Below are 22,500 nucleotides of genomic sequence, written 5' to 3' on the forward strand. Positions count from 1 at the left end.
ATAGCCTTTAATCCTTACAACAGGATCAAGCTTAGTTTGGAATTACCAGCGGAAATTCTGAGCTGTCTCTCATATACTTTCTTGAGCTCATAACAAAAGCAATATTGCAGCCTAGCTTTTCCTGGTACCCCCACAAGCCATTTCTGTGAGAAACCTAGAGGCTAAATGTTAGTGATTATTTGATATATATTTTTAAGTATGCAAGCGTTATCATTTGTTGATAGGGTTGCCAGCTCCAGGTTGGGAAATACCTGGAGATTTTGGGGGCAGAGCCTGAGGAGGGCAGGGCTTAGAGAGGGGAGGGACTTTAGTGCCATAGAGTCCAATTGCCAATGCTGCCATTTTCTCCGGGTGAACTGATCACTATCGGCTGGAGATCAGTTGTAATAGCAGGAGATCTCTAGCCACCACCTAGAGGTTGACAACCCTATTTGTTGAATACAATACACCAAAGATACAAAGTACACAAAAAAAATATCCAGAATTGCTGTATCTAGTGAAGGGGATCAGTTGGAGAAAAAGATATGCTGAATTGATTTTAAAGCATAAACTATATTTATTTGATGTTAACAATTACGCATGACTAAGGGGATAATATGGGGAAGGCACTGGCAGCAATTTTGCAACACAGAAGTCAATGACTGTTTTTTTATTCTGAGGAAAAATTATTCTTGGATTGTGAAATCCAATTAGCACCATACAGTCATGTGCTGTATCTGAAGCTAGACAGGGCAGCTTTTTTCGAGAAAGGAAACTGACTTTGATGGAGGGATTCCCATAATTATGGACCTCATTCTAAAAGGTCCTATCAGGTTTAAACTAAACAAGAACTAAACAAGAACAGCTGGGTCTGCCCAAATAGATACTACTCTGTAGCTGAAATGTCAGCAATTTGATCCCCCTGTTCAGGGTTTCTTTTCTTTGTTCTTCTTTCTGTTTGTTCATGTATTAAATCGTTTATAAAATCTTTGTCAGTGCCAAAAGATTGGAGGAAAGTTTCATTACCAAGATGAGATCCTTAAGCCTGGTCCCCCACATAAAACCTCGCGCATGACTAAGCTGATCATGAGCAGTAGCTTGCTATGTGGATCCAGATATTTTCCTCCATATCAATATATATGTGTTTTCCCCACTTTGTGGTGACATAACTAAAAGGGCTGGATCTGCATGGTTAGCCACTACACCCAAAACGCTTAATGGAAGTGTGTGTACAGGAGTAAGGGCTGGAAGCATTAACTGGCCACCACAGCTGAGTGACTTCTACTTAGCAGCAACAGGGAAAAGGCTTGGACTTAGGGTTGCCAGGTCCCTCTTCGCCTTCAGCAGGAGATCTTTGGGTTAGAGCCTGAGGAAGGCGGGGTTTGGGGAGGGGAGGGACTTCAATGCCACAGAGTCCAATTGGCAACGCGGCCATTTTCTCCAGGTGAACAGATAGGGTTGCCAACCTCCAGGTGGTGGGGAGAAAAAAGGCACCTCTGTACTAATACCACGAGGTTAGGAAAACAGTACAGGATGATATATATACACAAAGTGCAAATTTTATAAGCTACTGAGATGAAACAAGGACCATATACATGACACATACAAAGCACAAATATATACAATATGTACAATCTGCATAAAGCAGAAATGATTCCAAACTCTCAACAGAGTACCAGGTAAGTATTAGTATTGTAATCTTTGTGTATAATGTCCATATAAAGCCACAATCATACGGCCGTATCCAATGATGATTGTGGCTTTATATGGACTTTATACACAAAGATTACAATACTAATACTCACCTGGTACTCTGTTGAGACCTTTGGAATCATTTATGCTTTATGCAGATTGTACATATTGTATATATTTGTGCTTTGTATGTGTCATGTATATGGTCCTTGTTTCATCTCAGTAGCTTATAAAATTTGCACTTTGTGTATATATATCATCCTGTACTGTTTTCTAACCTCCAGGTGGTGGCTGGAGATCTCCTGCTATTACAACTGATCGCCAGGCGATAGAGATCAGTTCACCTGGAGAAAATGGCCACTTTGGCAATTGGACTCTATGGTGTCAAAGTCCCTCCTCCTTCCGAACCCCACCCTCCTCAGGCTCCACCCCCAAAATCTCCAGGTATTTCTCAACTGGGAACTGGCAACCCTATGAACTGATCACTATTGGCTGGAGATCAGATGTAATAGCAGGAGATCTACAGCTAGTACCTGGAGGTTGGCAACCCTACTTGGACTCCATGGTAGAGTTACTGTGACATGAGAGTGAAGGGGAGCCACAATGTCAGGTAAAACAAATGTAGCAGGGAGGACGCAAAATGGCACCATGGCAGGAGTCCCGTAAGTGAACCCCTAGATATTTCTAATTTTTTGGCCACTGAAACTAACATTAAAATCAGGGAAACAACATCAACACTAACCAGCTAGCTAGAAACAAATGTGCTATGCAGCTCATTTCGGCCACTACAAAGCATACCCTTTGGTAATGATAAAATTCCTCTCTGCCCAGCCTTTGGAACATGAACCACAGTGTTCCAACCGCAATCAACTGAAAGGATCTGTCTGTTAGTATCTATTCTTAGTTCATATTCCACTCAATTTGGGACTCAGACAGTTCCCAGCTCTGGATTGGAAAATTACTGGAGATTTAGGGGGGTGAAGCCTGGGCAGGGTGGGGTTTAGGGAGGGGAGGGGCCTCAGTGGGGTATAATGCCAGTGAGTCCACCTTCCAAAGCAGCCATTTTCTCCAGGGAAACTTATCTCTGTAACCTGGAGACCAGTTGTAATTCTGAGAGATCTCCTGGCACCACCTTGAGACGGGCACCCCTAGACCGAGATTATGTTGCCACACATCAGAGGCCTAATCTAGTTCCTCCATTGTTTCTAGTGCACTGACTAGAGCAGGGCTTCTTAAACTTTTTCCACTCGCGACCCCTTTTTGCCTGAGAAAGTTTTACGTGATCCCGGGTATAGAAGTATATAAAATAGGTATACAAATCAAACATTTACTGATAATAAATCAGTTTAAGAAGCTTTTGACTAGAGGATCCAATCCATCCTTGTAAAAAAAAAAGTTTGCTAGGGAGTGTCTGCATGTATCCAGTTCACACTCACAAACAATAGCATGAGGGTTTGAGGGTGCTGGATCAAAGACTTCCAGAATTTGAGTACTTTAATCAAATTTGGGGGATTTGATATCCCCCAAGACTTTGATCCAACAGCTGTACACTGTTAGGCAACTATGAAATATCTTAACCATTTGAAATTTCAGATACGTTTCCTTCGAAGATAAGTAAGCAGAGTAGTTTCTGGGTCCACATTTTTCTCCACCACCTGAAAGACAAAAAATAATAATCATATGAATGTGTATATGTACACATCACAGTTAATATCAGAAATGAGGAGGACATTGCCATTGAGCAGCAATTTCATTTTAAACATATTTATATCCAAACTTGGATTTCGATAAAATATCCACAGGGTCAATGACTGTTCCTGAAAACAATTTATTAAGGGCAGCAAAAGAGCAATAAATAACAGGCTTAAAAGACAACAAGCAAATAGCAATGACAACAAAGGAAGACTATCTAGGTATCAAAGGCAGTGTTAAATAAAGAGCACCTTTACCGTTGCCTGGCCTTTGAAGGAACAACTGTAACCCTTGTGTTGAGAAGGCGCTGGACCACTGCACTTCCCCAACCCAGGAGACATGGCAAAGAAGGGCCGCCAACACAAATCTCAGCATAGAGATAGGTTGGTATGGGACTAGGGTTGCATCCTCAGAGCAGCCCTTTCATCACTGTGTTTACAAACTATGCCCACGGAGCTACTTGCAGGCTGTGTTTAAAAAAAAAAAAAAAAAACTCTGGCTCAACGTATTTGTATATGTGGTGGTTCAGTAGAAGATCTCCCCCATTATATTCTGGCCTCTCCTTTATATACTGACTCCCAGAACAAGTTTTTGGCAAATAGTCTTTCAGCATCACAATTATCATCTGATGTTGACAGATTAATCTATTTGTTACCAGATATGGATCCTTATATTTCCCGAAAAACGGCACTGTTTGGCCTGGTGGCCAAGAAAATCAGGGCAAACCAAATCACGAAAGGTGGTAAAGCTAGATAGAGCCGAATGGGCGTATTTTAATTTCTTAATTTTAATTATTCTGGTTTTGTATATTTTAACTTGTTGTTAAATTGTTTTAGATTGTAACTGCCTATGGCCTTATACAATAAACGTGATCTGATCTGACTAGGGTCACCAACCTCCAGGTACTAGCTGGAGATTTCCTGCTATTACAACTGATCTCCAGCCAATAGAGATCAGTTCACCTGGAGAAAGTGGCCGCTTTGGCAACTGGACTCTATGGCATTGAAGTCCCTCCCCTCCCCAAATCCCACCCTCCTCAGGCTCTGACGCATGATTGCCAACCTCCAGTTGGGGTCTGGAGATCTCCTGGAATTACAACTGATCGCCAGACTACAGAGATCAGTTAACTTGAGGGGGGGGGGACTGGTCCCCAAACCCTGCCCCAAATTATTGTTGAAGGCTTTTACGGTCAGAGTTCATTGGTTCTTGTAGGTTATCCAGGCTGTGTAACCGTGGTCTTGGTATTTTCTTTCCTGATGTTTCGCCAGCAGCTGTGGCAGGCATCTCAGTGTTACTCCTCTGAAGATGCCTGCCACAGCTGCTGGTGAAACGTCAGGAAAGAAAATACCAAGACCACTGTTACACAGCCCGGATAACCTACAAGAACCTGCCCCAAATCTTTGCCAAAATCTCCAGGAATTTCCCAACCTGGAACTGGCAATCCTAAAGGAGGTGGTCCTTTTGATATCATTTCCCCAGGCCATTTTTGGGCCCTAAATTCTGACAACTAGCAGTAACTCTCCAAAAATTGCTGACCACATGTTAGTGTTATTTCTCTCAAGACCCCTGTCCTTGTTGTGTTGCCAGAGCATTTTAAGTAGCATTGTCAGGAAAATTTCTGGTGTGGAAACCCTCTAGCCTTTTCCTGGAGTCCAGGATTGAAGTCTGCCTGGCAATGGCAGGCTTGCTGGTTAGACATTGTATGCCTACTTGCTTTCGGAAGGCTATTTAGCAGCTTGCAGGAACACAAGCTCTTTTTCATGAGGCTGCATCTATTGTAACCCATAGGATTAGGCTGGTACTCTCTGTCAACATCAAACTAGCACTTTTCTTCCTACATGTAGTGCAAAAAAGTTAGGGCAGGAGTAAACATGTTTATTGCAGCCAGGTTGACTTTGTGGCAACTAGAATTACCCAGAACTCCTACAGTCTTGGCGTCATGCCCGACTTTGCCAGCCCTGTTTCCAAACTTCAGTCAATACCATTCTCAACAGAATCATTTCCAGTGTTTTCCTGTCACTCTTTCCCTATGATCTTATCCCATTCATTGGATTCTGTCTTCCCCTTTTGATTTAAAAAATTTTAAAATTGCTTGAGAGAAATGATACAAATTAACTACATTGTTTATTCCCCATGTCTCCCTTCTCTTTCATCTTAGTCTACTGGACACTCCTCTTCAAGAATGGTAAATATTACCTCACCACTACTACCTTTTGAATTCTTAGATCCTGTGTATGTTTGTGTTGCACCACTGAATGCTTGAAACAACATAAACTCTCTTAATTCGGAGATCCCTTGTCTGTCTTTATTCTTAAGGTCACAGTTAATGGGCTCTGGTATAGTTGGTTGATCTCGCTATAAAAATATTAAAGTTACCGATCTGCTCAGCTAATTCCCCATTCAAAGAGCATTTCGGGTAACAAGAGCCTGAGGAGGGCTGGGTTTGGAGAGGGGAGGGACTTTGATGCCATAGGGTCCAATTGCCAAAGCGGCCATTTTCTCCAGGGAACTGATCTCTCTCGGCTGGAGATCAGTTGTAATAGTGGGAGATCTCCAGCCACCACCTGGAGGTTGGCAACCCTACCCATCGCACTCTGCCCTGACTTAAACAATCCCACCCCCAGGAAGAACAGTAAGAATGAACAGAGAAAAAGGTGAGCCTGAGGCCTCTGGAACGAAGAAGGAGGAAGCTGAATAAATGTCCTGGGCAGGGAGCCCAGGGAGGAGCACTTTGCCTGAGGGAACTGTGCTGTCTAGGCAGGTAGCCATTAGAGCTAACACTAACAAAGACTTATATCAGTGTGCCTATGAAGAATCTTCTTTGTGCCAGTGGGGTGATGGAAGACAGGGCATTGGCGCAGTCACCAGAGTGGTGTGTGTGTGTGTGTTTCTATCTTCCCCCTGGCAAGGATGGTCTGAACACGTGAGGCTATAGTTGCTGGCTTTACTTTCTAAGGCAGTGGTTCCCAACCTTTTTTTGACCAGGGACCACTAGGACTTTTTTGTTCGGTGCAGGGACCCCAAGGTTCAAAATAAAAATTCTGAGAATTTGAAAATAAACTTTAATCATAACTGTTAGTTAAACATTAAACTTAGAATAATATTTGAATATATATTTTTATAATAGAGAACTTTTAATTGAAAATATTAATTTATTATGGGTTTATAACTTTGTTTCGCGGACCTTAATTTAGTTCTCGCGGACCCCTGGGGGTCCATGGACCCCTGGTTGGGAACCAGTGTTCTAAGGTAATGCCTATTTTGTTCTGTTGGCATGAGGAAATTTATCAAAATTCCTTTTTCCATTAAGCCATTTGTTTTCGAGGTCTGCCTTGTCAATTTGACATTGGGTTGGATTAGGGTTGCCAACCTCAAGGTGGTGACTGAAAAAAGGCACTAATGGCATGTATAAACATCAAGTTATATCCAATGAAATAGTTGCTAAATAATTTATGAGAACAATGCAAGGATGCAAGGCAATGTAATAAATACAAGCAAGGCACAAATTTTCCTCTTTTGTTTGCTTGTATTTATTACATTGCCTTGCATCCTTGCATTGTTCTCATAAATTATTTAGCAACTATTTCATTGGATATAACTTGATGCTTATATATGCCATTAGTGCCTTTTTTCAGTCACTTCCACTTTTGGGCACGAGTTCTTTTTGAACCTCCAGGTGGTGGCTGGAGATCTCCCATTATTACAACTGATCTCCAGGTGATAAAAATCAGTTCCCCTGGAGAAAATGGCTGCTTTGGCAATTGGACTCTATGGCATTGAAGTCCCTCTCCAAACCCTGCCTTCCTCAGACTCCACCCCAAAATCTCCAGGCATTTCCCAACCCGGAGCTGGCAACCCTGAATTGGAGCCAGGAGCCTGCCATTTTTTTCACTCAATCTTACCCAGGTTCCCACCTTAGAAGAGAAGAAGAGGAGGAGTTGGTTTTTGTATGCCAACTTTTTCTACCACTTAAGGAAGAATCAAACTGGCTTACAATCACCTTCCCTTCCCCTCCTCACAACAGACACCCTGTGAGGTAGGTGGGGCTGAGAGAGCGTGACTAGCCCCATGTCACCCAGCTGGCTTCACGTGTAGGAGTGGGGAAACCAATCCAGATCACCAGATTAGCCTCTGCCGCTCATGTGGAGGAGTGGGGAATCAAACCCGGTTCTCCAGATCAGAGTCCATCACTCTTAACCACTACACCACGCTGGCTCTTACTATACCCTCCCTCTATCCCACATGGCTTTTATACATGATCCATAAGACAACCCTTTTGGGTGATTAAATAAGACATCCACTTCTTTTTCCACCAGCAGAAAAGATGGTTGGATCTAGCCTCATTATATTTTGCTATGTATCTTGGAAGACAGGATTTATTCTGAAGTGAAAAACTCAGTCTGTAGATGTCCAGCCAACTCAACCTAGCTTGTTAATAACATTGCTCATTTGTATCAATTCCTATTCGCTTTAAAGGCCAAACTTATCAGTCAATGATCAACATTCTGGCATCCTTCTCTATCTGGCTCTATGGCAGGCTGTTCTTTTGCTGTTGATTATCTAAGCAGATGGCTGGTACATAATCATGTGCTCTTGGCTTTTATTCATGCATAAAACTAAAATGTGTTAGTTGTGTTAGTAGAATAAAATCTCCAGTTCAGAGTTACTGAGAGTTTTATCCCTAACTGCACTTTGTGCTCTGATTCTGTCCCTTGTTTATATGCCCAGGTTTTCAGAATGGAGCATTGTTTACTCACCGTGAATGCTCCTTCTCTCCTGAGGCGAAGGCGTCTTGATTTGTGGGTTATTTCCTTCCATCATCGGGTAGGCAGGACCAATTCTTTTGACTTCCTGTCTCCCCCTGGTGGGAAATAGCCTGCAAAACCTCAGTTACAGTCTTGCCTAGCTATCAACAGGAATGAAGCTCCTTGATAAAAAACATGTAAACATAATTGACGACAACGACCACAGTAATAAGACCAAGGAGGACTGAACTGGTTGAAAACGGTCATCTCAGGAACCTAACTCGAAAAATTTTCCAGAACCTTGACCTTAACGTTTCCGCCTTAACTAAGAATTCTAACCTGTGCCGGGTGGGCAAGACGCCTTCGCCTCAGGAGAGAAGGAGCATTCACGGTGAGTAAACAATGCTCCATTCTCCTACTGAGGCTCCAGCGTCTTGATTTGTGGGACCTCCAAGAGCTCCCAACTGGGTGGGTAGAGCACCCTATTCCACCACGTGCTGAAGAACTCTACGGCCAAAGGCCGCTTGAGCCGATGCCCACGTGTTAACCCTATAATGTTTAACGAAGGTAGAAATAGATGCCCCGGTAGCGGCTTTGCAAATTTCTTCAACCGGGGCCTGTCTATCGAAGGCCGCTGATGAGGCCGCGCTACGCAGGGAGTGAGCAGTTATTCCCTGTGGCGCTATAACTCCCTAGGCCTTATATGCCTGTATGATGCAGAGTCTAAGGGTATGACTAATAGATGCTGCCGACATCCTTTTGCCCTTACTGGGATTGCTGATACCAATAAACATATAATCAGTCTGACAGATGTCAGCGGTTCTGTCTATGTATATATGTAGAGCCCTACGTAAATCTAAGGTAAGCCAGGCCTGTTCCTTTGATCCTGATTGCTTAGGACAAAAGGAAGGTAGGTTGATTTCCTGCGACCTGTGAAAGGGAGAACTTATCTTTCGAGTAAAGGTAGGGTCTGGTATCAGAACCACTTTGTCCTTATAGAAGGTACATAAACCTTCACGAATGGACAGAGCTCTGATTTCGGAAACCCGTCGCGCAGACATGATTGCAATCTGGAAAAGGACAGTCATCTGAAGGAACTTCATGTCTATGGTACATATTGGCTCGAAGGAAGCCTTTGTGAGGGCTCTAAGGACCAAATTGAGGTTCCATGAGAGAAAACGGTGTATAACCGGTGGTTGAGTCTGAGAGACACCCTTTAAAAAAGGAGATGACGTGCTGGTGCCTGGAAATAGGTACCCTATCCAGTTCTGGAATAACTGTGGCCATCGCTGCTATCTGTCTCCTTAAGGTTGAGGCTAAGAGATTAAGCTGTAGACCTTCCTGTAAAGAAAAAATCAGTACCCTCTGAATGCCCGGACGGAGTGGGTCTACCTTCTTCAATCTGGCCCATCGGACAAATGCTTTCCACGACGCATTGTATATGAGTCAAGTGGAGGGTCTGCAAGCCACTAAGATGGTGATCACTACCTCCTTTGAGTAGCCCCTAACTAGGCGAGATTGCCGTTCAAGCGCCAAGCGGTCAAGGAGAACCAGTGAGGATCTGAATGCACCAGTGGCCCTGGTGCAATGTTCCCCAATGGGTTGGAATAGCCCAAGGTTCCTGGCATGACATCTGACGAAGAGCCGCGAACCAAGGCCAGTGTGGCCAGCAGGGGGCCACCAAGATGACTTCGGCCCAGTCTTCCTTAGAACCTTGGGAAGAATGGACAGCGGGGGGGAAAGCGTACAGAAGTCCCCGGGGCCAAGGACTCAGAAGGGCGTCTATGCCCTCTGCTGCCGGGTGGTAAAACCCTTCGAGAAAACCCTTTCTACTCTGCAATTTTCTGCGGAGGCGAACAAGTCTACTAAGGGAGCTCCGAAGACGGTTGTAATCTGAGAGAAGGCCGCATGGTCTAAGTACCATTCTCCTTCATCTGCCAACTGGCGGCTTAGATGGTCCGCCTGCACATTCAGAGCTCCCTTGATATGTTCTGGCCGAATCAACTGAAGGTTTGACTGGGCCCAGGTAAAAATCTGCACCGCTTCCCGATGCAGAGCAGAGGATCAGGACCCCCCCCCCCTTTATGTAAGCCTTGGTTACTATATTGTCCATTCTTATCAGGACATGCAACCCCCTGAGGAGTGGGGCGAAGGCTCGGAGGGCAAGCCGTACCGGCCTCAGTTCCAGGACGTTGATATGTAACGATGTCTCCTCTGTGGACCATCGTCCCTGGGTAGAGTTGGTGGCCAAGGTGGCTCCTCAACCCTCCAGACTGGTGTCTGTGATCACTTGTGTGGGCTCCCCGTGTATATAGAAGGTGTGCCTGACCAGGTTCCTTCGATCAGTCCATCATCGAAGACTCCTCCGAGTCTCTGAGGATAGGGAAATGGATCTGTTCCTCTTCTTTGCGATGTCCCTCTGGTACGGTCAAATCAGCCACTGCAGAGGCCTGGAGTGGAATCTGGCCCAGGGAACGACCGCTATACAGGCCATCATTAATCCCAGCAACTTCGCTAGGGACATGACCCCGGCTTTCCTTGTTCTGGCTAAGGATGAAAAGACATTGATTAGTTTCTGAACGCGTTCCTGGGGCAGTGATAGGGCATTGAGAGAGGAATCTATTCTGACCCCCAGGTGTAACATTGACTGAGAGGGTATGAGAGAGCTCTTTTGAAAATTGAATAAGAATCCATGTTCCTGAAGAACGTGAAGCACCCTTGCTGTGTGATGTATGGACTGGTGTTCTGATTGAACACAGATCAGGATATCGCCCAGGTACGGGTGTACCTGGACGCCCTCCTGTCTGAGAGTGGCAATGATTGTCACTAGGGTCTTGGATGTCAACCCAAAGGGGAGGGCCCGAAGTTGAAAATGGTCTTGTCCATAGGTGAACCTGAGGAAGCGTCTGTGTGAAGGGTGTATAGGTATGTGTAGGTACGCCTCTGTCAGGTCCACTGCCATCATAAAGGTGCCTGGGAGCAGTGAATCCACTACTGACTTCACCGTTTCCATACAAAGTGCCTTCGAGCCATCCGCCTGTTTAAATATTGTAAGTTAAGGATGGCTCGCCAGTTCCCGTTCTTTTTGGGGACTGTAAAAAATATGGAGGCCCCTTTCGAGGGCAGGGACCTGTTCTATGGCCCTAATAGACAATAGATGTTGAATGGCCTTTAATGTTCTGGAATGTTTCTCTGCCCTGTGTGGCATGGGAGATCTTAAGAAGTGATCCCTTTTTAGAGATGTGAATTCCAGGAGGTAACCCCTGGATATGATCTGATAGACCCAGTGGTCTGGTTGTGAGGTGGTCCACCTGGCACTGAAGAAAAGAAAATCTGCCCCCACTGGAGACAGATGGGAGTCACTGGGGATTATTCTTTGGGAATTTGTCACCTCTGTCCGACCGGGGCGGTTGGTTCTGAGGTCTGGTGAACTTGCCCCCCCTACGGAAGGGTCGTGAAGCGTTCCACAATCCCCTTCTGAAGTCAGAACGATACCTGTTTGTTGCTCGTGGGGCACGAAAGGATTGGAAACCAGGGACTCATGGTTCCTTTTTAAATTGTTTAGGCAAGGCCTGCTTTTTATCCTTCGTCTCCACTAATATTTTATCTAATTTCTCTCTAAACAGGCGCCCTTCCTGAATGGGGTAGGCCATTAAGTTTGTTTTTGCCTTAAATTCTGCTGGCCAGGCTCTGAGCTACAGTGCCCTTCTTATGGAGGTTACCGATGCCATGGATCGTGCTGTAAAGGACATGGAGTCCAGACAGGCATCAGCTATTAGGGTGATGGCGTCCTGGACCCTTTCTAATCCTCCCACTATTCTATGATGTTCTGAAGGAATCAACTGGATGAGCTTCTTTACCCAAAGGAAGGAGGCTCTAGCAAATATTGATGTAGTAGCATTGGCCTGTATAGCTAATGCTGCGTTCTCGTGGGCCCTTCTGCTTAAAGACTCAGCCTTTCGATCCAATTGATCCCTCAGGGATCCCATGCCGTCCTCAGGCGCAAGGCCAGGGGACTGCAAATCCACCACTGGTGCATCCACAAGAGGTACTTTCAAAAGGAGCGAGGGTGTATAGTGTTTTGATGGACTGAGGCGTCTGCTTATTGGACGCAGGACTGGTCCACTCCTCTTGAATGGCTCTGAGAAAAAACTCTGGGAATGGTACTGAATTATGACATGGCTGCTTTCTAGGAAAGCATTCAGGCACTTCCTGTTTCAGTTTAGAATTAGAGTCCTCTGTAGAGGAGGCCTCTTCATTCAGGTCCAAAGCTAATATAGCCTTTGCCAGGAGGGCCTGATAATCCTCCCCACTGAATAGGCGGCTCTGTGACTCCACAGGGGCTGACTTGTCCAGGGAGTCAAACACATCAGCATTGAGGGAGGAAGTGTGGGAGCTAGTGCCAGCAATATTAAGATCAGTAGATTATTTTAGTGCTGCCTTGGTAGGCCATTGTGAACTGGTAGAAGGACCTCCCCCAGGGCCTGTAACCTGCCCACTCTCAAAGGAATGGGATCTGGTAGACGAGGAAGTTGCTGACTCAACCGGTCCCTGAGGGGAATTCTCATTAAGTATGCATGAAAAGCCTGCCACTGTCTTTGCAAGGCTATATTAATCCACTCATCTGCCTCCTCCCTGGTAAGCACCGGGGCAGCTGCCCTAGGAGCAGAGGGAGAGAGTTGCCCCCCCGTCATTGAAGGAGATGGTGGGGGTTGTGCTGGCACTGGCAAATAAGTGGCGGGAAAATGGGCGCCCCCCTTTGGAAAGGCAGTAGAAGCCTGTACTCCTGTCATCAGGAAGGAGGAGGGAAAATGGCCGCCCGCCGGGAAGGAGGAGGTAAAATGGCCACCTGCCCCCGGGACCAGTGGCTGAACATTACCAATTCCAGATGGAAGTCCAGAGTCGCCGCCAGGAAAACCGTGGGGGTTGCGCCTTCTGTGCCGTCGGCATGCAGCGAGTAGGCGGGATCCTTTTTCCCGGCTCTCGACATGCCCCCCGCTCTGTGACAGCGCTTTCTCTTTTTTTTTTTTTACGCCATGTAAGCTCGTTGCGACTTTTTAAGAGCCGCCGCGGCTTTTCGCGCCTTTTTTTTTTTTCCTCTTTCTTTTAGGCGCATCATCCGCACTCTGCGCTGAGCCTTCCAAATCCCTACTCCCTAAGGCACCAACATTGTGGGCATTGGGAGTGGGCGTCTCGGACTTCTTCGGAGTAGGCTGGACCAGCAGGTAGTCCGAGACTGAGAGGAGGCCATCCTCCCTCTCCTCTGAGGCGTTTGCCATAGGAATCTCCGGGATTAACACCGGGGCTCCTATTCACTCAATCTCACAAGGGAAACGAGGGACGGCAATGAGGGAGGGAGGGAACACCCAAACAGTAGGATATTACAAACAAACAGACAAAAAACACAAATCGATAAGGAGCTACGGTAGAAAACCTGAAAGGCTAACTTAAGCTGAGCAAGCACAGAGCTGTGCTTACGACCTGCGTACCCTTCTGAGGCAGGACGGAACTGAGGTTTTGCAGGCTATTTCCCACCAGGGGGAGACAGGAAGTCAAAAGAATTGGTCCTGCCTACCCGATGATGGAAGGAAATAACCCACAAATCAAGACGCTGGAGCCTCAGTAGGAGAATTGTTTGATCCCACTGTTTCTACAAATCCCAATCAATTAAATGGCAAAAGACTAACAGAGGTGGTTTGCCGGTACCTTCCTCTGCACAGCAACCCTGGTATTCCTTGGTGGTCTCCCATCCAAATACTAACCAGGGCTGACCCTCCTTAGCTTCTGAGCTCTGATGAGATCAGGCTAGCCTGGGCCATCCATGTCAGTGCTATCCTCTGTATTACACCCCTTCAAGTACTTCTGTCATAAAGTGACAACGAACACAAATCAAACTACTGATTTTACTTTAGACAGACACTTAAGGAACACCAACTGATATGCCTATGAAATAGATTGGGCCAATTGGAACTGAATACAATTATAAACTGTATTATTAGGAGGAAATAATGCTACAGCTAATACAATCTCTATCTTATCAAGTCTCCCCTTATCACTCAGCTCCATAGCCTTGACCTTGTGCTCAAAAAACAATACTGCCCATTTGTAAAGTCAAGCTGTCAGAAATAGAAACCAAGTAACCTTTCCCTTCGGTGGCAGTGCCGGGTATCATGTTCCATTCCAGTTTCTGCGTCAACATTCCCAGGGGGTGTGTTGCAAAGCTCCTCCCGTTCTTCAACCCTCTTGCTGTGCTGGCATTGCATAACAACCATTGATTCCTTTCTTAAATGAGCTGAACAAACTTTTTCAACGCAGTCTGTGAGGCTTCCTGGCTTTCACAGAACTGACACTGCTCTCTCTGATCGTATGGACCCACTTCTATTAGGCAGAGGTACAGCACAGGCTATCCCCTAATATCCCTAACGGTGGCCCAGTAGATCAACTGTGTGCACAGGCAGGTAGGGAGACACTTCAGGCATGCTCTTGGTGACAGAAAACTGGTAAGGTAGGAAGGAGCCCTGATTCCAAGACTAAGAAAATCTCCTTGGCTCTCCAAGTTCCTGGGCAGAGATCTTCACAGCCCTGAGGTTCATTTTACTGGAAATACTGGGGATCCTCGATGGGTTGTGGATATGCAGTGAATACCGGTGAAAGAAGCATCCACAACAAGGCTTTCAATTAAGTCTCAATATATTGGGAAATGGGAAAACTGGTACTTAGATCCAAACTTGGCCCTTCCCATTTTTTCGAGACTGACAGAACAAATACTGTTCAAAAGCAGCGTTGGTGGCAAAGGCCTTCTAACTCTTACATCAGCAAAATGCTTTGAAAAGCACCTGGCTTGCCTAACAGCAGCTTTACAGCCTCTAAAGGTTGAAGCTCAGGCCTCTGCCTAGAGGAACTGAACAGCGGATCCGTTCTGTGATTTGCTGAGGTAACCCAACCCCATCTCTGCCCCTAACCCCTCCCAGCTCTACTAGGCTCAAGAAATATCTCCACAGCTATCGGTATGCAATGTTGTGTGCCATGCTTTACAACTCTCCTAAGCAACAGCACTGGGGTCCCTCTCTTTTCAAGAAAGTATCGCCCACAGCTCCAGGCAAAGAAGCAGAATTCTACCATGCCAAACCAGATTAGCCCAAATTATTTACAGTGAAGCAGAGGGGAGGTGCTAATTTTCTTTGCTTTGGGCAGCGCTACCCTGTGACTAGAGCAACATCTCCATAGTCAGGCAATCTTGAATTCTTTAACATAAACAAGAGCTGTACTAGGTCAAACAACATCTGGATACAATGCCCTGATTCTGAATTGAGAATGGAACCATTCACCGGCCGTACCACCTCTGGCAAGCAGCTGCCCCTAGCATTCAATTTCTCTATGAGATGGAGGAATTTTCTGTGAGTTTGTTGATTCTTTGGGGAGGAGATTGTTAGGTTTTTCGAAAATTAAAGTTAGCATGTGCAGAGCATTTGTCCTGTGCTGTCCAGCTAGAAAGGATATGATTGTTGAATTCAAGGTCCGTTTGTTACTCACTGTACAAAGTACAATGTGAGGCATGCACTGGATAACTGGCATTATAAATATCCCTATATTGTATGTTCAAAAAGTACTCTCACATATGTGCATGTCTGCACATGCACATGTGGATTTCAGTGGGCATCACTCAGTAGCTCAGCTCTGCTCTGTTATGTCAAATTCAGGGATTAAGTTTTCCAATGAAATTAGTGCCCGTCTTTTAAAATTTGAGCTGTATCACAGCTGTTTCAACCACCAGCAATCTGTCTTTCTCTGAAAGGAATTTGATCGTGTCGGTCTAAAAACAAAAGCAACTATTCACTTGGTGATTTTATTATTGGTCCCATCTCCCTCTCTTTAAATAAATGCATCAATGTGGTGTAGTGGTCAGAGTGCCAGACTGGGATCTAGGAGAACCGGTTTCAAATCCCCACTCTACCATGGAAGTTTGCTGAGTGACCTTGGGCAAGTCACAGCCTCTCAGCCCAACCTACCTCACAGGGTGGTTGTGGGAATAAAATGAAAGAGGAGCGCCTGCTTTGAGGCTCCACTGGAGAGAAAGAAACATCTAAATAAGTGACAACAATTCAATAAATGACTGTGACGTTGATTTCCTCTAGTGCATATGTTAAAGGATTATACCTGTTGTGGGGAGTGCAGTTTTTGAGGCTGCAGGCTGCAATGATCGTGAAGCAGAGGAACATCTGAGAATTGTAATCCATGGACAGAGATAAATACACACACAGTTTTTTAAAAAAGTGGATGCTCCCCTACCTTCTTGCCATTTATGAAGAAGACAAGTTCATCCTTTTCTGAAGCCATGACGTGCAGTTTCCCAAATTCACCCCAGAAAGGAAAGAGGAGATTCCAAACCACACCACTCTCAGCAACCTCAGTACCCCAACAAGGGACAGTCCCAGTGACTCCGACCAAGCAGCAGAAGTAGTCCCTCAGGAATCTTTCACCTGACTTGAATATTAGTGCCCTGCGAGAGCTCAAGTTATATGAGACACCCGGAGGCGTGCCAACTGTACTTGCCCGGTGCTGTTCCTTCACTAATGATAGCACAGGAGAAGCTGAAAAGGAATAAAGCCTCCGCCCCTTTCTATGGAAGGAGATTAGACTGACTCAAGTACATTGTTGTTCCAATAGAGAGATAATGCCAAGGCTGGGCGGGCAAGCCTGGCAGGATCAAGCATTGCCAACTATCTGAAAACTGTGTTCCTTCAAGTTCCATCTAGGTTTTCCAACCAACTCTCATTTACGTTTACCACAACTTATGCAAGCTATTGTCTGCCGCTCACCAACCATTCCCTGCACCTCATGAGCAATAACTTCATAAATGCTGGTTAAACATAACATTTTATGCCTGGTGGTGAACCATACAGCTGCAAGATAATTTAAAGTGGGAGAGAGATTTTTTTTTTTCTGAGTGCCAAGGGCGGCATGATAAAAGCGTTTAAAATTCCATGATGTCATCCCTTTTGGTCATTGGTTTTGTAGGTGTAGCTAATGTTTCAATACCCTGCAAAACATTTTTGACAAGAAAAAAGAGTGGAGGGGGAAAAAGAAATGGGTGTATGCCCCATGGGAAAAGAAGCCTCGATCCTATGACCAACACTATTAAAAAGCTATTGACTTTTTGCCTCCGACCAACTGTGACTCTGATCGATTAATTAAAACCACCACCTAATAGATGTTAACTGAGTTCCTTCTAAGAACTAAGAGAAAAGGATTTCTTCGCTTTTCTTGCAACTGGGTAAGGATAGTTGGACAACCAAAGGCTTTTTTAAAAAAAAAATACCCAACCTACTTCTGCTACAACTTGATCCCAGTGATCTCCACCACAAATCTGCTCCAGCTGTCTAATGCCTAAGGAGGAAATGTTCTACAAAGGTCAGGAAAATTATTCAGCACCACGCATCCCTGGCTTGCTTTTCGATTTGGGATTTCTGTCCCAAAGTGCAGTGCTAAATGCACTTATAAGAAAATTCCATTAAGCCAACAGGACTCACAAAGGAAATATATTTCAGAGGACTGAAGTGGCACTCCTGAGATCCACATAATAATTTCACAGCAATTCACAATATATTAGAAGTAATAATAATGCAACACGTAAGCTTACTTGAACCCCAAGTCCTTGGCGCAGTGGTCCCAGGATCCATTTCAGAATGTAATAAACATTCCTTGCCACATCTTGCCTTCTGCTTTTACTTCTTAAACGCACTTTGCACAGAGTTGAAGGACTAGATCTGTAGACCCGTTTTAAGAGATCATCTGATTTTTAAAATGTTCCAGATCTCAGGATGATTCTAAACTTATATTTAATATCACTGGGAAGTCTTGACACTACCGGTTTGGCAAGCTAGAAGGTGCCGTTTAAAGTCATACTGCAGAGGTCAGCTGAGTTCACACCACAGAAAGCCTGTTCATCGGATGAATGGGCCATTTGTTCTAGGGTACCCTTGGCCTAGCCTTATCAGCCATTTTAGTAGTCTAGGGAATTCAAATGATTGTTTCCAGTTTGGAGTGAGATGGGCATTCTCCCTAATGCCTTCCAGTTCTGAAGCAAGGGAGAAGACTCGTGCTGGGGACATAGACAGTAGAAAGTCAGCATGAACTTGGAGAAGGGGTAAATTTATGGGGCCTTTTTTCCAAAGCCTCATTGAAGAGTAAGCTTGTTTCAACCTGTACAAATAGGGATGTGTGATGGAATGCTCCCTCCACCAAGCACAACAGATTTTTACACGTGTTAAGCTATCATGCCAAGAAAAAGAGCTAGAGCCCTTGGTTCTCTCAATGCATGAATTTTTGTTTTGCACAGAGCATTGAAAAATGTGATACACACACTTCTGCATCAGACACAGGTTTGCCCCTACAGTGAAAATTAAATTAAATTCTAGAAAAATCTAACAGTGTTAATGGTATCCCAGAAACACTGGACTGTTATGCAGATGAAAAGTCCTTTTGTTTTTTCTCATCTTTCATCTGGATTGGGTATGAATTGATACAAACTTGATAGAGAATGCTAGTTGGGAATGCACTTGCTCGAATCACGGGTATGTGTGCATTCTTTGTTTGGTTTCCATTATCAGTGCACAGAAGACATGTTCCAGCAGGTTTTCAGGCACAGTGCTGAACATTTGTTACTTGATGTTTGCTGCAAAAACATGGCATCTGTCCCAGTGATGAAATTTTGTAAATCCAGCCAGCAGTGAATGACGATAATGACAATTAATAAACTACACTGATTCTTCATATTATAAGTGCTTCAAGCATTCCACACTGATGAACCCAGTGACTCCTTTAACAATGACCCTAGAAGCTCACAAGCAGGGCATGAACTCACCTGCCACCCCTCCACAATTTGTTCCCCAGTAACCAGTGCTAAGATATAAAGGGCAATTATCAGTTTTTAAAAAGAATTTTAAAATGTATTGGTTTACAATTTGTTTTTCAAGAATCCTGAAAGCCCTACTATGTTTACTTTAACTGTATGTTAATATTAATCTATGTAACATTTAATTGCTTCTTGCTCTCTCCAGCTCAGAACATGCCAGCCTTTGAGAGCTAACTACTAAGTGGACTGGAAAGAAATAGCATATCTGGGTTTTTTTTAGAGGTGATGTTCCCTTTTGGAGGGTCACCGCCACCAGCAGCAGGGATCAGCAGGATCTACAAATACACAACAGATTCTAGGATGCCTTAGGGTGTTTTTTTTTTTTTTCCCCTGGCTGGACTCCCGTGGCTTTAACAGCAATGTATAGGGTTGCCAGGTCCCTCTTCGCCACTGGCCGGAGGTTTTTGGGGTGGGCAGGGTTTGGGGAGGGGAGGGACTTCAATGCCATAGAGTCCAATTGCCTAAGTGGCCATTTTCTCCAGGTGAACTGATCTCTATCAGCTGGAGATCGGTTTTAATAGCAGGAGATCAGCTAGTACCTGGAGGTTGGCAACCCTAGCAGTGCAGCAAGCAGAAGTTTAGCTGACAATCCTTTGTCCTGGTTGTATCACCAAGACAGGAAAACCTTTTTCTAACTGTTGTATGGTCTTAGATCAAAGGTACTCTGTCAGAAAAAAATGGCAACTTTCCAACTTATAAAATCATGTCTTTTTGCACATCTGATTCTTCTAGCTGTAACATGAGCATTCACATACAACACATACAGAAGGGTTACCTAAAACAACTGAACTAGTGTGCTAAATGCAATTCTTACAGTGACTTTTAATTCATGCTCAAGGCAGTTAGAACAGTTTTAACCAGAGCCTATTTGTGATGGTACTCACTGGTACTGAATAGCACCTTTGGGGGGCAATTTTCAAAGTCCTGAAGAGGGAATTGGTGGAAATAGATGCAACCTTATATGTGAGTACTGGCATACTTTTTCTAAACAAAAAAAAGCACTGTTTTTTTTGTTTGTTTGTTTTTACCCATTCATAGGCTTAGAATGGTCTTCATTGGGATGTTATGTGAAACACATGGGGGAGCAAAGGTGGGGGACAAATCTTGCAATAAATAAATAAAATAATAAAACATTTTCAGTGGCAGCGTACAATGGATTTCAAACTTGTAACACATCAAAAGCGTAAACATTTACTCAGTCCACTGACTGCTGAAACAAGGAACTTACTAAAGTCAGTCGGGCAGGAATCCCTTGTTAGCCAAGCAACATATCAACTGTGTTTACCCCATGTTGCCCCAAGTCAGTATAACTACATGGAAACCATATCCCTGCATCCTTGAGCTTCTAAACTCAAAACATTTTGCTCACCTCTTGGTTCTTGAGTAAAATACAGTAAAACAATGCATACCATATGATTTCAATGTGTAAGATCCCATACATCATTTTATGTGTATGCATATATGTATTGGCTTGCTTTATGTCTCAGCATTGATCATTTCCAACTGTTTTGTAATATTTAATGTATAAATATTAGTCACAGGTATAGGCTGCTTTGGTTGAGTAACTTTAACAGTATAGCCTGCACAGCACTGATATAATTATAGGGCTACGTGAAAAAGGGCTTTACTGTAATGTCTAAGCTTGTCACAGACTTTATTGCAGTTGTCCTTGCATCACCGTTCCATGTCGGGAAAATCCCATGATCCCTATGATAAAGAGGAAACAGAAGCAAGAAAGGTAAGGAGCAGAAGGAGCAAACCACCTTGCTGACATGTCATCAGCTGGATGGATCTGCTAGGCTGAAAGCATGGGGTGTGTATAAATAAACAAACAAATGCTTAGAAATGAGATTAGGGTCTGGCAACGTCACCGTATAGATGGCTGCTGAGGCTTTCAATCTGTGTTAGGTATTGCCTACACATTAGTCTAGCTCCATAAACCTATGCCATTACCTGTCAGAAAGGATATGCTCTCTCAGAAGTCACATGATGGCTCTCATTTCTGTGAGCTTTCTGTAATACCCCATCATGCATTGTTCCAAAAGTTGCTAACATTTTTGGGTGGCCAGGAAGCACATAAAAAGTTTTACATTATTAAAAGCTTGATTAAAAATATTAGACATTGGATGTAAGCTTTATGTTATGGTACTTCATCACTCCTTCCACAATCAATAGAATGTCATAGTGAGACAATGCCTCAGGCATTTTTTTTTGCCATCAAGTCACAGCTGACTTATGGCAACCCCATAGGGTTTTCAAGGCAAGAGATGTTCAGAGGTGGCTTGCCATTGCCTGCCTCTGCATCACGACCCTCTTATTCCTTGTAGATCTCTGATCTAAATACTAGCCAGGGTTGATCCTGCTTAGCTTCTGAGATCAGCCAGATCAGCCCAGCCTGGGCTAGGTCAGGGCTCCTCAGGCATATGAAGAGAGATTTACTCTATTCACTGCTTCAAAATTAAGGTAAGGAATCAGGATCAAATAAGATGACATACTGGAATGTCCATGCTTCAATCCTTTAAAAAAATCTGAAAACTGTTTCCCCCATTCCGTTTTCCCAATCTCAAAATGGCCTCTTGGAGCACCTATTTGTCCCAACAGGTCAAACCTACAAGCAACACATCAGCAATATGTAGGTTTACTTCAGTGGGGCAGATAGCAGCTTTTTTTGGGGGGGGGTTGCAGTTGTGAAAATGGTGTAGAGAGAAGAGTAAAAGGCCCCTACGTGCCATGGTCCCAATTGTAATCATGACCTTACACAGCTTTACCAAGAAATAACATAATAAAAATCTCATCACAGAGCTTCCAGTGTTTAATTGGTTAGACCTTCAGCAAGTCCAAATAAAGAATTTTGTCATAATGATTAATAGTGATTTAGATGCTTCACGAATTTGCGTGACATCTTTGCACAGGGACCATGGTAACCTTCTTTGTATCGTTCCAGTTTTAGTATATAAACAGTGCTCTAACCATAAATACAGTACTGGCACAAATACAATATGGACTCTAGCTCCTTGTCTTAGAGTGTCTGGTAGATAACACTGTGCTATCGCACATCACCAGACAAGGGACCCAACATTGCTTCTAGATATCACTGAAAAACACAGATGTCCCCCAGAGATTAGTCAACATTTTTACATGAGCCATGGCACCGAAAGGAAAGCACCAGTCAACAGTGCGTGTGTGTGTGGGGGGGGGGGGACATCAACACATGCTAAACCAGTCATGTTGCTGCACCCCGAGTTGCCCAGCATCACAAAGGTATTCTCGGGACAGCAGTAGGAAGAACCCACAGTGCTTGAATTCCAGGTTAGAGTCCCAACCAACAGTGCATGCCTCCTCCCTTTAATCAACCCTGCTCCAGTTTTGCAATCCTTAATTTCAATTAATTGCAATCTCAAGAACTCCACCACTTTGTTAAACTCTTTATATCTCCATTTCTAGGTCAAACCCCATGGTGATTGTGTAGAGTGCAGG

At 44.4% G+C, this 22,500-nt stretch overlaps 1 protein-coding gene and 1 pseudogene across 1 annotated transcript in view; both read right to left on the reverse strand.

The window, feature by feature from the left end:
• Window positions 1-16,496, reverse strand: part of XDH (xanthine dehydrogenase) — a 65,908-nt gene extending 49,412 nt beyond the window's left edge. The window contains exons 1-2 of the mRNA XM_056852355.1: window positions 16,398-16,496; window positions 3,269-3,326 (exon numbers count right to left, since the gene is read on the reverse strand). Coding sequence (XP_056708333.1) covers window positions 3,269-3,326; window positions 16,398-16,445 — 106 coding nt within the window. The 5' untranslated portion in view covers window positions 16,446-16,496. The remainder of the gene's footprint in view (window positions 1-3,268; window positions 3,327-16,397) is intronic.
• Window positions 16,497-21,890: 5,394 nt separating this feature from the next.
• LOC130481268 (U6 spliceosomal RNA) lies at window positions 21,891-21,989 on the reverse strand (annotated as a pseudogene).
• Between the last annotated feature and the right edge of the window lie 511 nt (window positions 21,990-22,500).

Source organism: Euleptes europaea, chromosome 7 (genome assembly GCF_029931775.1).
Source record: "Euleptes europaea isolate rEulEur1 chromosome 7, rEulEur1.hap1, whole genome shotgun sequence".
In the NCBI taxonomy this organism is placed as follows: domain Eukaryota; kingdom Metazoa; phylum Chordata; class Lepidosauria; order Squamata; family Sphaerodactylidae; genus Euleptes; species Euleptes europaea.